Source organism: Scyliorhinus canicula, chromosome 20 (genome assembly GCF_902713615.1).
Source record: "Scyliorhinus canicula chromosome 20, sScyCan1.1, whole genome shotgun sequence".
Taxonomy (NCBI): Eukaryota; Metazoa; Chordata; class Chondrichthyes; order Carcharhiniformes; family Scyliorhinidae; genus Scyliorhinus; species Scyliorhinus canicula.
In genome coordinates this window covers 34,226,733-34,243,308 of record NC_052165.1, presented here as the reverse complement: position 1 = coordinate 34,243,308, position 16,576 = coordinate 34,226,733, and the positions used below count along the sequence as shown (strand labels likewise).

Sequence of the window (16,576 nt, the reverse complement as noted above, 5' to 3'; positions counted from 1 at the left end):
TGAGTCTAAGTCCGGAATTTTACCCAGCGTGCGTCTCATAAATTCCACGTCGTCCCAGTTCGGGGCGTAAACGTTCACGAGCACCACCTGAGTCCCCTGCAGTTTCCCGCTAACCATTATGTATCCGCTCCCCTTGTCAGCCACAATATTCCCTGCCTCAAAAGCCACCCGTTTGCTGACCAGGATTGCTACTCCTCTGGATCTTTGAATCCAGCCTCGAATGGGACACCTGGCCCACCCACCCTTTTCTCAATCTTGTTTGGTCCGCACGTTTTAGGTGCGTCTCCTGTAGCATGGCTACGTCTGCCTTTAACCCCTTTAGGTGCGAGAACACGCGAGCCCTTTTGACCGGCCCATTCAGGCCCCGCACATTCCACATGATCAGCCTGGATGGGGATCTAACCCTCCCCACTCCTCTCCCCCCTCCTGCCGATTAGCCATCTCCCTTTTTCGGCCAGCCACGAGCCCGCGTCGCCCGTTTACTCGAGCCCTCCCATTGGAGGCCCCCCTCGACTCTCCCTCTGATCCCCCATGTTGTCTCCTTTTCTGTCAGTAAAGCAGCATCCCACCCTCCCCCCCAGCAGCCCCGTGATCCCAAACCCCCAAGTCAAGCACCCACTTGACACTGGCTCTCCTCCCCCCCCCCCCCCCCCCCCCCCCCCCATTATGCTTCCGTGAGTCAGCTGACCCATGCTGACCCCGGCCGCTCCCGCTTCTGTCTCCGATTACTCGGATGCCTCATTTTTCGGGCCCTTCTCTTCCTGTGGAAAGCCCAACTTATCTGTTTCAACGGCCCCCACAGAACATTTTCCGCCTCCTTTCCCCAAGGAAACAAACAACAAACCCTGGGCGCAAACCCGGCCCCACAAAAGAAGCGGCTCCAGCTGCTAGGACGGCAGCCCTACGTGTCGGGCCCCCCTCCTCCCTCTGCAGCCAAGCTCTACAAAAGCCGAAAACATGGCCGAAAACACAGGGAACAAACAAAAATACGAGGAAACCACATAGTGTCGTCCCTCCAGCTACTCGGCAATTAACATCCCCACCAGAGTAACGTCCCAGTGTGGCTGTCCTTTAGTTCCAGTCCAACTTTTCTTGGTTAATAAAATTCCACGCCTCATCCAGTCTATCAAAGTAATGGTGGCAATCTCGATACGTGACCCACAGCCTTGCCGGATGCAGGAACCCGAACTTCACCCCTTTGCTGTGGGGAGACACCTTAGCACGGCTGAATCCCAGTGCGCCTCTTGGCCAGTTCTGCTCCCAGGTCCTGGTAGATGCGGATTGCGCTGTTCTCCCACCTGCTGCTCCGCTACTTTTTAGCCCATTGCAGGACTCGTTCCTTATCTGAGAAGCGGCGGAACTGTATCACCATGGCCCTCGGCGGTTCATTCATTTTGGGCTCTGTGTGCTCCATCAAGTTCCAGAGGCTGAGGAAATGCTCCGGACCCCATCAGGGTCCCCACTAACATGGTCACGAATGCGCTCGCGTCCGACCCCTCCGCACCCTCAGGTAGGCCCAGAATGCGCAGGTGTGCCTCCTGGACCTGTTTTGAAGGTCTTTCAGTCTCTCCTGTCACCTCTTATGTAGGGCGTCATGCGCCTCCAACCTGACGGCCAGGCCCAGTATCTCGTCCTCGTTATCCAAAACCTTTTCTCAATCTCCTTGATCGCCTTCTCCTGCATTTTCTGGGTCTCAACCATTTTCTCCATTGAGGCCTTCATTGGGGCCAGCATCTCCGTTTTCAGGTCAGCAAAGCAGCTTCTAAGGAACTCCTGCTGTTCCCGCGACCACTGGGCCCACGCTGCCTGATGCAAGCCGGCCGCCATTTTCTGATCCCACGCCCGTTCCTGCTGATTCGCACTGGTCATTTGTTTGGCCGTCCTGCTCCTGGTCCCCTCCATAAACTGCTGTGGGGAGCCTTCTAGCGCTGTTTGCCCGCCGATTTGCGTTGAAAAGGGGCCATCAAAGCTCCTTAAAAGGACCCTTTCGTCCGTTAGCGGCAGGAGCTGCTGTAAATGCGACCTACCCACGCATGGCCGCCACCGGAAGTCGCCGTTCTGCTAGTTAATGTAACCAAAGTTTCTGTTTTGTTTGTTGGGTGAGGTAATGGGTTGGGTTTTCTGTGTTGGGATGGGGGTGGCAGTGAGTGCTTATTTGAGCTAGGAGAGGTAGTTAGCAGATGTTTGGAAGGGTGAGAGGGGGTCGGGTGGATAGCGGGGTGGGGGGCAGGGCCGGCTCAAGGCACCGGCAACTCGGGCAGTCGCCCGGGGCGCCATGTGCTAGGGGGCGCCAGAGACTCGGGTTCCGCGCATGCGCAGTTGGGCCGGTGCCAACCAGCGCATGCGCGGTGGCCGCCCTCCTCCAGGGCGCCCCCCCCCCCCTCAGTCCGCCTCCCCCTCGGTCCGCCCCCCCCCCCTCGGTCCGCCCCCCCCCCCCTCGGTCCGCCCCCCCCCTCGGTCCGCGCCCCCCCCCCCTCGGTCCGGCCCCCCCCTCGGCCCCGCCCCCCTGCCCCCTCGGCCCCGCCGCCCCAAGGGCGCCGAAGTTCAGCTTGCCCGGGGCGCCAGCAACCCTAGGGCCGGCGCTGGTGGGGGGGGGGGGGGGGAGGCGAGAGGGGGATATGTCATTACTGTCGCCAATTTGCGATAACTGCACCGTCAGGGCTGGACGCTAATGTACAATATCTAGAGGAGAAAAAGTTGAGAGGTTCAGGGACTTGTTTGTGGAAGGTAGGTTTGCAGGTCTAGAGGAGGTGGAGGGGAAATTCCAACTCCCGAGGCCGTGCATTTAGGTATTTGCAGGTGAGGAATGCTATTTGTATAGAGCTGTCTTCGTTCCCCCCAGTTGCTGAGACACACACTGATAGACAGGATGCTATCACGGGATGAGATCGGGCAAGTAAAGATCTCCGATATATGGGTATTTGTTGGAGATGGGAAACCATTGCTGGAATAGGTGAATGTGAAGTGGGAAAAAGAGATGGATCTAGGGCTAGAGGGGTGTGGACTGAGATCTTGCAATGGGTAGGGCAGCATGTGGCACAGTGGTTAGCATTGCTGCCTACGGCAGAGGACCCGGGTTCGTATCCCGGCTCTGGGTCACTGACCGTGTGGAATTTGTACATTCTCCCCACGTCTGAGTGGGTTTCACCCCCACAACCCAAAGATGTGCAGGGTAAGTGGATTGGCCATGCTAAATGGCCCCTTAACTGGAAAAAAACAATTGGGTACTTGTGGTGAATGTAACTTGGTAATTCACACTGTATCTTTGTAAGCGCAGTAGTGTTATCCGACCACTAGGGGGAGTAGCTCTGGGAATGCTCAGGAGTTTGTACAGGGCTCCACCCTTGGCTCCGCCCATGACTCCTCCCCCTTGTGCTGCTGTATAAATACCCTTGTCCAGAGTCAGCCTGCAGTTCACCGAGAGTTCATCAACTGGTAACAGGCTGGCTCTGTAGTAAGTAGATTAAAACCACTGTTCATATCTGAAAGCACGTGTCTGGTGAATTGATAGTTCCATCAGTACTCTAAATTTAAAATAAAATCTTGCATCGGGTGAACTTTACCTCCTCCTGTGCTAGGTTGAGCCTGATACAGTTTCAAGTAGTCCGTAGAGAGGATGGCATGGTGGCGCAGTGGTTAGCACTGCTGGATCATCGACCGAGGACCTGGGTTCGATCCCGGGTCACTGTCTGTGTGGAGTTTGCACATTCTCCCAGTGTCTGTGCGGGTCTCACACCCGCATCCCAAAGAAGTGCAGGGTAGGTGGACTGGCCATGCTAAATTGCCCCTTAATAAAAATAAAGTAGTACAGAGTGCGCCGACGCATATGAGTGGGTTCTTCCCTGAGGTGGAGGACAGGTGGAAGCTTTGTTCAAGGGGGCCAGCGAATCATTCACACATGTTTTGGTCCTGTCCCAAGCCAGTTCGTTTCTGGGTCTCATTTTGTGAGATCATGTGGGAGATTGTTGCATTGAAGCTGGAGCTGCATCCGCTGGTAGCAATCTTTGGGGTGTCAGACTCCCCAGAGTTCCTTGAGGGGGGAGGGGGCGCGGAGGGAGGCTGACCTCTTGCCTTTTGGCTTCTTGGTGGCCAGAGGCGAATCCTGCTTGGATGGGGGTCGGCAATACCACCCAGGGCCTCAGCAGAATCCCTGCGATTGGAAAGGTAGTAAAAAATACCCAGGGAGGATCGGAACAAAGGTTCTATTCCAGATGAATGCCGTTCATCGCTTCCTTTAAGGACTTGTTCGTGACCAGCAGCCAGGGGGATGGGGTGGGAGGGTTAGGGGGGTGGAAGGGGATAAGGGAGGGAGGATAGTTGGTCTATGGGGGAGTCCAGGGGATTTATGGTTGTTGCTGTTGTTTCCTTAAAATAAAAATGACAAACTGTTTGTATGTAAGAATTTGATTTAATAAAAATATATTTTTCAAAATTAATGTGGGCACAGAAGTTTTCTGTACAACATAGAAACTTTCCATGTCAGTTCTTCTACTGTACACAAGTCTCCTCCCACCCTTCTTCTTCTCATTCGATCAGGGCCAGCTTCTCAAACTTTGTCCCTCATGTGCAAGGGTTTTACAGCACAGAAAGAAGCCCTTTGGCCACCATGTCAGTGCCACCCATCTATTCTAATCCCATTTTCAAGCACTTGATCCATAGCCTTGCATGCACTGTTTCAGGTGCTTATCTAAATGCTTCTTAAATGTGGAGGGTTCCTGCCTCCACCACTCTTTCAGGCAGTGAGTGAATGTGCAAACTCCACACGGACAGTGGCCCCGAGTTGGGACTCGAACCCAGGTCCTCAACGCCGTGACACTTTCTATACGCCTCTCGGGGCATCCACTGCTTTAAGCCCTTTGAAACTGTCATAAGGCTCCCTTATTTTTCCTTATCCAATGCTCGACATCCCGTCACATCTAGGGTTCTGTGAACTTGTTGGTCCCACCCTTTACAGAAACATGTTGGTATTGTACTCTCTCTATTTTCTTTTTGAACGACTCACACTGCACAAGTAACTGCTCCCAGTCCACTTCTGCCAGATCTCATCTTATCCTCATAAAATCGGTGTTCCCCAATTCAGAAACATTTTTGGTCTATCTTTATCCTTTTCTATAACTACCTTAAATCTTACAGAGTTATGGTCACTATCACCAAAATGCTCTCTCACTGACACCTCTACCACCAGCCCGACTTAATTCCACAAAATTAGATAAAGTATTGCCCCCACTCTTTTATGATGTTCTACGTGCTGGTTCAAAGAGTCACTATGGTCCAGAGAAAGCTTTGCCTCTGATATACCATTTCTTACCCTTGGGGAAGGCGCTTGGCTTTTGCTGAACTCAATACTTACCTCAGCGCTGGTGATATAACCAAGATCAGGAGCTCAGCACAAAGATGGATTGCACAGTAGCACAGTGGTTAGCACTGTTGCTTCACAGCACCAGGCTCAATTCCTAGCTTGCGTCTCTGTCTGTGTGGAGTCTGCACGTTCTCCCAGCGTCTGCGTGGGTTTCCTCTGGGTGCTCCGGTTTCCTCCCACAAGTCCCGAAAGACGTGCTATTAGATAATTTGGACATTCCGAATTGTCCTTCAATGTACCCGAACAGGCGCCGGAATGTGGCGAATAGGGGATTTTTATAATGACTTTATTGAAGTGTTAATGTAAGCCTACCTGTGACAACAAAGATTATTATTAAAGGAGGGCACAACAAACCACGTCCTGTCGCTCTAGGACATAGGAAGTGAGTGCTTAACTCTCTCAAAAATGACACTCTGGCTCAGTAGCACAATCCAATTATTAATAAAAACTTGACAGGACTATAAAAAATGGCTCTTAAATGGGAACGGAATTCAGACTACGCACCTCAATCCTGCCCTCTATATACCCACTTCAAATGAAGACTACATTTTGTCTAAACATCTTGTCTGGTATCTTACCGGAGACATAGTACACAAAATACAAACAGGGAGGAAGCATCGTTATCATTTCCTTCCTGTCTGCGTTTTTAAAATATTTTTTTCTGCTCCTCTTTCTCATGTTTCGGTTCTGATGACCAGACTCCCTATATTGCAGAAGACTCTGCACTGACTCTCCGAAAGACCACCCTACCTAGGCCCACCTCCCCGCTCTATTCCCAGAACCCCACTGAACCTGCACATCTTTTGGACACTAAGGGACAATTTAGAATGACCAATCCACCTAACCAGCACATCACTGCACTGTGGGAGGAAACCAGAGCACCTGGAAGAAACCCCATAGAGACGGTGAGGAAGTGCAAACTCCACACAGGCAGTCACCCAAGGTCAGAATCTGACCCAGGTCCCTGGCGCTGTGAAATGAAAATCGCTTATTGTCACAAGTAGGCTTCAAATGAAGTTACTGTGAAAAGCCCCTGATGTGTTGGGTAAGCTGGGCCTGCGAGGACTGCGTTTACTGCAGTGGTGAGAGAGACAGGCTTCCAACACTTGAAGAAATGCAACTCGATTTTATTGAACACTTGACTATAATACATGCTTTAACTGTGGGTTGACACTATGCTGACTTGACTGGAGACCTGAGGCTAACCTGACCAGACTATCTTACTACCACATTGTGTTTGTTCTAGTTCAGGGGTGGGCAAACTACGGCCCGCGGGCCGCATGCGGCCCGCCAAAGGTATTTCTGCGGCCCACCAAGTCATTAAAAAAAAAAAAAAAAATTTTTTTTTTAAAAATTTTTTTTTTTTTTTTTTTTAAAAATTTTTTTTTAAAGGTTAACGGGTGGGGGGGCTGTTGGGTTACTTACTGGTATAGGGTGGATACGTTGGCTTGAGTAGGGTGATCATTGCTTGGCACAACGTCGAGGGCCGAAGGGCCTGTTCTGTGCTGTACTGTTCTATGTTCTATATGAGGCGCCCACAATCATAACCGGGTGAAGTAATTATTTTACTTAATATACTATGCGGCCCTTTGTGAATTGTGAATTTCTGAATGCGGCCCTTGCACGGAAAAGTTTGCCCACCCCTGTTCTAGTTGCTGCTCACGAGCTCTGACTGTCTCAGAGGCTGGATTCTGAGAGAGCGGGAAAACTAGTGCCCTCTGGCTTTATAGTGGTTGTGTCCTGTCTGGTGATTGGTTGCTGTGTTCTGTGTGTTCACTGGTCATCCTGTGTGTCAATCACTACCTGTCTGCACTCCATTATATACCTGGATGTATATTATGACGTCTCCCCCGCTTTTTAAAAAAAATGTGTTCAGGTCAATAAATAGTGAGTATGTACAGGAGCCTGACTATATACAGAATATGCTAACATATTTACATGGGAAGATGTCTAGTGCAGATAACACATGAGAAAAAAACAATATGTACAGATGTGTAAACGATGAGATAACAAGGTAATGCAACATTCAGTCTCTGTGGCGGGCGACGAATTCTGGTTGACCACCTCAAGGGTGGGTCAGGGGCCGCCTGCACTTGAACGGGCGCAACTGCCTCCAATGTAGAGGTCGATAGAATAACTGGCAGATCGGCGGCCTCGTAGAAGAGCGCGTCCTGAGGAACCAGCATGCGAAGCGGGACATCACGGTTAGGTGGCTGGCGTGGACATCAACGCAATGCCTGCCTATTACGCCAAAGAAAGGAGCCATCATGCATGCGAACGAGGAACGATCTGGGGGCCACTTGCTTGACCACCACAGCTGTGGCAGACCAGCCACCATCAGGTAGCTGAACACAAACCCGGTCAGCAGGGACTAGGCCAGGGAGATCTGTGGCGTGGACGTCGTACATCGACTTGCATTGGGCCCCGAGAGACTGTTGCATCCTCTGTAGGACCGGGAAGTTGTCAAGGTCCGGAATGTGGATAGCTGGCACCGTCGTTCGCAGTGTGCGGTTCATTAGGAGCTGCGCTGCAGACAGCCCAGTGGGCAAAGCCCTGTATGCCAACAGCGCCAGGTTGAAATCAGAACCCGAGTCAGCAGCTTTGCACAACAGTCTTTTAACGATATGGACCCCTTTTTCAGCCTTCCCATTCGACTGGGGGTAGTGAGGGCTTGATGTGACGTGCCGAAAATTGTACAGCCGGGCAAAATCTGTCCACTCCTGGATGAAGAAGCAGGGGCTGTTGTCACTCATAACTGTGAGTGGGATGCCATGCCGGCAAAAGTCTCCTTGCATGCCTTGATTACCGTTGCTGATTCGAGGTCAGTCAGTCTGACCACCTCGGGGTAGTTGGAAAAGTAGTCCACTAGGAGGACATAGTTTCGGCCCTTGGCAAGAACAGGTCAACATCAACTTTGGACCACGGGGAGGTCACCATTTCATGCGGCTATAGGGTCTCTTTAGGCTGAGCCGGCTGGAACCGTTGACACGTTGGGCAATTGAGGACCGTGTTGACGATATCTTGGCTGATGCCTGGCCAATATACTGCCTCTCGGGCTCGACAGCGACACTTTTCGACCCCCAGGTGACCCTCGTGGATTTGGCTGAGGACCTCACGGTAGCATGGTGGTTAGCATCAATGCTTCACAGCTCCAGGGTCCCAGGTTCGATTCCCGGCTGGGTCACTGTCTGTGCGGAGTCTGCACGTCCTACCCGTGTGCGCGTGGGTTTCCTCCGGGTGCTCCGGTTTCCTCCCACAGTCCAAAGATGTGCGGGTTAGGTGGATTGGCCAGGCTAAATTGCCCATAGTGTAAGGTTAATGGGGGGATTGTTGGGTTACGGGTATACCGGTTACGTGGGTTAAGTAGAGTGATCATTGCTCGGCACAACATCGAGGGCCGAAGGGCCTGTTCTGTGCTGTACTGTTCTATGTTCTATGTTCTTAACTCTCGCATGCTCTGTGGGATCACAATTCTGTCCAGCTTCATTAGTATGCCGTCTACCACCGTTAGATCGTCCTTTACATTATAAAACTGGGGGCACTGCCCCTTTTGCCAACCATCCGTGAGGTGTCGCATGACCCGCTGGAGTAGAGGATCCCTGGCCATCTCCTGATGAATTTGCACGCCACTTTCATCAGTGGCCGGAAAGTTGGATGCACAAAACTTCACCTGAGCGTCTATCTGACAGACAAAGTCATCTGCTCACACTGTGTAGTGATAGATCTGGAGAGTGCTTTGGCCACAATGAGCTCTTTGCCCGGGGTGTACACCAGGTCGAAATCGTAGCGGCGGAGCTTGAGGAGGATACGTTGTAGCCGTGGCGTCATGTCATTGAGGGTACTGAGGAGTTGTGGACCAGATAATCATATCATCGACGTACACTCGCACCCCCTCGATGCCCTCCATCATTTGTTCCATTATGCGGTGGAACACCTCTGAGGCGGAGATGATGCCAAAGGGCATTCGGTTGTAACATTAGCGACTGAATGGGGTGTTAAATGTGCACAGCTTCCGACTGGACGCGTCCAGCAGTATTTGCCAAAACCCCTTGGAGGCATCCAGCTTCGTGAAGAACTTGGCATGAGCCATTTCGCTGGTTAGCTCTTCTCATTTAGGGAGTGGGTAGTGTTCCCTCACGATGTTACGATTCAAATCTTTGGGGTCGATACAGATTCAAAGTTCCCCTGACGGCTTTTTGACACAAACCGTGGAGCTAACCCAGTCCGTGACCTTAGAAATGAGGCCATAGTCCTGGAGGTCTTGCAGCTGCTGCTTGAGGCGGTCCTTAAGGTGCGCCGGCACCCGACGGGGTGCGTGGACCACAGGGGTTACATTTGGCTTCAACAGGATTTTGTATCGGTAAGGGAGTGTGCCCATACCTTCGAATACGCTGTGATATTACATAGAATTTACAGTGCAAAAGGAGGCCATTCGGCCCATCGAGTCTGCACCAGCTCTTGGAAAGAGCACCCTAGCCCCTACCTAAGGTCAACACCTCCACCCTATCCCCATAACTCAGTAACCCCACCCAACACTAAGGCCAATCCACCTAACCCGCACATCTGTGGACTGTGGGAGGAAACCGGAGCACCCGGAGGAAACCCACGCAGACACGGGGAGGATGTGCAGACTCCCCACAGACAGTGACCCAAGCCGGAATCGAACCTGAGACCCTGGAGCTGTGAAGCGATTGTGCTATCCACAATGCTACCGTGCTGCCCCAGTGCTATGACGTCATCGAGTTGGGCTTGCAAGTTAACATCTGGCGAGGCCGTTGCCTCTGCGGACGACATGGTGTGAACCCGCTGCACAAGGTTCAGGAGTTTGCAGGCCCGAACACCGAGCAGGGAAGCTCTGTTGGCTCCTACAATTTCAAAACGCAGTGTTGCTTTTGAAGAACGATCGGACACCGCAAGCTGGCATGAGCCACTGGCAGCAATGGCATTGCCATTGTAGTCAAGGAGCTGGCAGGCCAGTGGAAGAATGCTTGGTTTGACGCGGATGGTGTCAAGGTCAGACTTTGAAATGAGGTTTGCTGAAGCGCCGGTGTCCAGCCTGAAGCGTAAGCAAGCCTTGTTGACCGTAAGGGTGGCACACCACTCGTCGTCCGAATCAATGCTCATTATTGGGAGTTGTTTCACCATCGTTGATAAAGGCAGCGTATGCTTGGTGATGGTGCCCACCCGGAATGGGGATGTGAGGCCCTCGGTGTCGGGATCTGGAAGAATGTCGGAGTCTGTGATGGGTTGCTGTACTGACCGGACGCTCCTGCGCTGTGGCTGGGATTGCTGTGTGTTGGGCAATGGAGCAGATCTGCAAAGGGCTGCATAGTGCCAAGCTTGCCACACTGGAGACAGCGTTGAGACTTCGCGGGAAATTGCCACTTTAAATGGGCGGAGCACGTCATGGCGCTGCCGTCAGGAGGTCCCGTGCACCACCGTGCATGCGCAGTGCGGTTGAACGACGTGCGCACTTGTGTGGTTCGGTCGCCAGCCTCGCCAGCCCCTTGGTCGTGGCACGCATGCGCAGGAACCCGGGAAAAGCACGCGAAATGGCCGCCCTCATCCAGACTCGGGATCTGCATTTGTTTGATGGCCTGCACCTGTTCCGCATCGTGGGGGTTGTGCCGTGCCGTTTCTGCCACCTTGATATGGGAGTACCGGTTGTTAGCGTGCTCGTGAAGGACGCAGGTCGCGATGGCGATGGTAAGGGTGAACTGCTTAACTTTTAGGAGCTGCTGGCGAAGTGGATTGGAGTGGACCCCAAAAACGATCTGATCCCGGATCATGGAATCGGAAGTGGAGCCATAGTTTCATGATTGCGCGAGGATGCAGAGATGGGTTAAAAAGGACTGAAAAGGTTCATCCTTACCCTGAAGCCTCTGCGGGAACATATAGCGTTGGAAGCTCTCATGGACTTCGATGTCACAGTGGCTGTCGAACTTCAGCAGGACTGTTTTAAACTTCGTCTTGTCCTCGCCTTCAGCAAAGCTGAGGGAGTTGAAGATGTGGATAGCGTGGTCCCTGGCTGTAGAAAGGAAGAGAGCGATCTTCCCGGCATCCGATGCGGCCTCGAGGTCAGTGGCTTCAAGATGTAGCTGGAACTTCTGCTTGAAAATCTTCCAGTTAGCACCAGCGACGCGGAGCTGCGGGGAAGGGCGGAAGCTGTCCATGTTACCGGATTGCTGATCGCTGGTCAAAGGCAGATTATCTCAAGGTAGGTCCGTCAAACTCGAGCATGACTCACTGGTACCATGATGTGTTGGGTAAGCTGGGTCTGCGAGGACTGTGTTTACTGCAGCAGTGAGAGAGACAGGCTTCCAACACTTGAAGAAATGCAACTCGATTTTATTGAACAGTTAACTATAATACATACTTTAACTGTGGGTTGACACAATGCTGACTTGACTGGAGACTTGAGGCTAAGCTTTTTTAAAAATAAATTTAGAATATCCAATTCATTTTTTCCAATTAAGGGGCAATTTAACGTGGCCAATCCACCTAACCTGCACATCTTTGGGTTGTGGGGGGTGAAACCCACGCAGACACGGGGATAATGTGCAAACTCCTCACAGACAGTGACCCAGGGCCAGGATTCGAACCCGGGTCCTCAGCGCCGTAGGCAGCAATGCTAACCACTGTGCCACCCAGACCCGAGGCTAACCTGACCAGACTATCTTACTACCACATGGTGTTTGTTCTAGTTGCTGCTCACGAGCTCTGACTGTCTCAGAGGCTGGATCCCGAGAGAGCGGGAAAACTAGTGCCCTCTGGCTTTATAGTGGTCGTGTCCTGTCTTGTTTCTTGTAGGTAGCTACAAGAAACAAGGTTTTAAAATTCAATCTGCAAGCATGGAAATTGCTGAAAAGGTCAGCCTTTATTATTGCTCGAAAACGTGGTGGTGAGCTAACTTTTTGAACCTCAGCGGTCCTTACGGTGTTGGTACATCCGCAGTTCTATTCGGGAGTTCCAGGATTTAAAAAAAATATATAAATTTAGAGTACCCAATTAATTTTTTCCAATTAAGGGGCAATTTAGCGTGGCCAATCCACCTACTCTGCACATCTTTGGGTTGTGGGGGTGAAACCCACGCAAACACAGGGAGAACGTGCAAACTCCGCACAGACAGTGACCCAGAGCCGGGATCAAACCTGGGACCTTGGTGCCATGAGGCAACAATGCTAACCACTGCCCCACATGAAGGATTGTCTGGCTCGGATTTGAAGGTTATGTCCCCTTAAGCTAGACTTGTCAATTCCGTTCAAGATGCTAAAAAACTCAATCAAATCACCTTGGGTTCACAAGGCTAAATTTGTGATCTTTTACTCATAATTTTTAGCACTTGAAATCTTGGCAACTGATCACGTGCACATTCCGTTCAGAGGTTACTAATTATGATTCTGAAGTTAATTATTGGTTCATGACTAAGTGGCTTCTTTGTATCCTAATCGGAGGCTGGCATTGAGGAAGCCACAACAACTGCGATAATTTGATGAGTCACATCTGAGTACCTGAAGTGAAAACTGAGGTGAGAACATAAATTTCAGATGATTCCTTATCATGAAATTAAAGTGAATATTTATTTTGGCAGAGGTGGGCGTTATTGATCCCAGTGCTCTTTACAATATGTCACCAAAGTGAAAGAGACTTATATTTCTAGTCCTTCTCACTGCCTTAGGACCTACCAAAATGCTTTGCAGCCAAGGATCAACGTTGGAAGCATAGGAAATGCAGCATTGAAAAATTACCAGATTATCTGTTTTAGGGTTTGTCTTTATTTTTTCATGGTATGTGGACATTGCATATGCTGTCCATCCTGAATTGCCCTTGAGTGGTAGCGGTAAGCTGCCTACTTGAGCCACTGCAATCCATGTGTTTCCTGGATAGGATGCCAGGGACAACACCCCTGCTTTTCATCAAAATAATGCCATGGAGTCTTTTATATCCACCTGACGGGCAGACAGGACCTCAACGTCAGCTGAAAAGACAGCATCTCCAACAGTGCGGCACTCCGAGCATTGCTCTGGGAGCATCAGCTGAAATTTAGTGTCTAAACCCGACTCTTGAGGCGACTGCACGAACCACTAAACCACAGATAACATCCACAAAGAACATGAGCCTGTTCTTTCTGCAGGTTTGACTACCTTGCTGAATTTCTGTTTTCTCCCCATTTTGTCTCATTCAGTGTTCGAGACACAGCATCACACTTGAAGTGTTCCTTCACGCACCTGGTGGACATGTAATTCCTTGGAAAAGGCAACGAGAAAGCCGGATTTTTAAAAAATCTGGTCAAGTAATGAGGGCATTCATGATGTGAGCAGCCGTGGGCACATTGGTAGTGTCTCTCCCTTTGGGCTATGGGAGATGCGTTCATAACATGGCCAAACATTTTGATTATCAGCCTGTAAATCCTTTCACTACACCAGATGACAGGCAGTAAAGAGTGAGAGTGTTTCCTAGTCAGCTGTGCTGCAGAAGGCAATGGCAACCCACGGCAGTACATGGACCAACCCAATGAAAGCCCATGGTCACCAATGTAAGAAGGCATTGGTACCTGAAGGATGAGGTGGTCAGATGAATATCACACTGACCACAGAGTCAGATAAAAATAAAAAGCTTTTGTGAGAATCAAACACATGGCCAGGAGTTGATTGCACAGTGCGTGTGTGACACAAGTGAAATCAATTTGGGATAGAAGCATAACAAATAGAATTCTGAATAAGACTTGAATGGTTCAAATTACCACTAAACAAACAAATCGTACTCCAGGATCTCGAATTGATAACAATCCTTCCTAACAGCAGTAGCAAAAGCTTAAGCGAGAGGCCGACAAGATGTTGCTCGAACCCATTAGTTTGGCCATATTTCAAGATGTATTCACCCAAACACCACAAAAAAAAATGGAGATCCCATACCTGTGAAACAGCCACCGTTCAAACTTGCTATTAAAAAACTAGTTCCTTTAAAAAGATCCCAAGCTGTTACTATCCTTAAGAGAAAGATATATAAATCTACAAATCTACAGCAGTCGCTGAGACAGGCTGCTTAAAGGAAATGTATAAAAGAGACAGATTTGACAGAATCATGATTCATTCTGCAAGTGAATGCAGGCAAACTGTTCTGTTCCTGCTTGTTTCGCCAAACAAGTCTCTCGTGACTTAGAGCACGTTTTTCTTATTTTTTGTAGTACAAAATACGTCTGGATAGCCCCGTTTAAATATATTTTTCTCTTAATAATGACAAATGTTAGCAGGCTTGCTTTCTGTATCTGTGTTTTATATTCTAAAATGTTTGTAATAAAACCCCACTAAAAATATAACTGGATGTGTTACATTGAGTAAGTTTAAAATTCCTAGATGCACATAAGGAAAAGTCCTACCTAAGTGATAGGAATCCATTCTGGAAAAAGTAACAATTTAGTTTGAGTGACTGTCCTGGGGGAATCTCCCACCAGAACATAACTGAAAACTGTTCAACTAATTTCAAAGCTAGAAGAGTATCGTCCTCGGAGAGCTGTTCGGTTGTGTAGAAGAAGATAACTTTCCCTCTTTCGGTGACTTAATCAGAAGCAGACTATTAAGATTAATCATTCAGGTCTGAAATCCCAAATAATTCACAATAACGGGGGAAGTTCAACTCAGATTAATAGGACACCAGTTTCTGAACAGTCTGGCTCTACCCGAACACTGATGTTATTAATGCTAAACCCTGCCTAACACCTACCTTTAAACTTGGGATCCATTCGGAATCTCACTCTCATTTGTATGAAGCATCTTGAAACGTTGTTTCTGCATTAAAGGTGCAATACAAATGCAAATTGTCGTGTAATATATAAAGTGGGCAAAAGAGCAAATTACGTTCAGGGAGCAAGGCATTTGTTTTTAAGAAATATAGAATGCCAAAGTTGAAGGGGTAAAGCTGCAAGGAGCCTAGAATTATCCAGTGACCACAAAAGCTTGATTTTACATGTTTGAATTCGATGGGGAAAACAATTGAACTTTCACTTAGTTACTAGAGTTCAACACCAGGATTCTCTTCAGTAGTAAAAGAAGAAAATGCATGGAGAGCTCTTAGTTCAAGGTTCGTATTAGTACTTTTAAACTGCCACTGCACATGAGCCCAACAGCCCAAGAGGTTTAAATATGTGTGGACAGATGTCAACTTTTTGAGAATCTACACGAGGAAGCAATTTGCTACCCTTCTTTACATGTTCAGATACAGAAAGATACCTCAGGGTATTTTACACAGGAGTTGTGTTTACACTGGATGAAAGTAACGGGATAAGTATTTCTGGTTGATGCTTGGAGTTGAGGGCAAGAGGCAAACAACATGAAAAACAAAAGTTTAAATTGTTTTTTTTTTTCAAAAAGCAATAAAACACTTGCAGACATCCGACTGAAATGTACTTTAGATCTTTATATGCCAGGGACTGAAATTAATGTTTAGCTTATTAGACATCTAGGACAATGTTTTCTCATCAAGCCATAAAAATTTACATATAATGTGATGGCCAACCACTATTAACAAGAAAAATTCCATATTTTACAATGAACTCTGCTCATTTGAATATACCCCCCCCCCCCCCAAAAAAAGGTTAAAATAATATGGCATTCAAATCCTGCCTTCATACCACAGCATGTAATTCAAAGTTTATTGTACAGGAATGACCGTGCTTGAGCAAGAGCACCGACACCTTCTCAAATGAACAGTCTCCAAAATATAAGGAAAGTAGTTAACAAATTACTTCAATGTGATTTAAATAAAAATCAGCTAAAATAGGCAGCCTACACAAAATACAGAAAGCCTCTGTGAAACGGCACAAGGTTTAACAACCGTACCAAGGGCAATCTGCAATAAATGAAATGAAAATGTAGATCCTTAAAAAAAAAAAGGTCTTTAGATTCATTCTCACTGTTTTGCCCGCTGAAAGAATACCTGCAAGAGGGGGAAAAAAACAAGTGTTAGTCTGCTATTTCATTGGCATTTGAGAGAATATGTTTGGAATGGCAATGCCCATTAATTTACAATGCTGTGCTGCTTCATACACTGCAGAATTTGGCACAATATAGCAACAATTGCATAGTTTTTTGTTCGACATTTACAAATCTTGAGAGAGCAAAAAAAAACACTTGGGAAACCAAATCTTGAGAGCGCAAAAAAAAAACAACTTGGGAAGCCATTATCATTCATTATTTGGCGCAGCTGCATATCATTAGG

General features: G+C 48.8%; 1 protein-coding gene across 3 annotated transcripts in view; it reads right to left on the bottom strand.

Annotated features, from left to right (window-relative positions):
* Window positions 1-15,755: 15,755 nt before the first annotated feature.
* Window positions 15,756-16,576, bottom strand: part of xpot (exportin, tRNA (nuclear export receptor for tRNAs)) — a 59,431-nt gene continuing 58,610 nt past the window's right edge. For all 3 annotated transcript variants that reach the window (XM_038780147.1, XM_038780149.1, XM_038780148.1), the window contains exon 25: window positions 15,756-16,294. In XM_038780147.1, coding sequence (XP_038636075.1) covers window positions 16,268-16,294 — 27 coding nt within the window. In that variant the 3' untranslated portion in view covers window positions 15,756-16,267. The remainder of the gene's footprint in view (window positions 16,295-16,576) is intronic.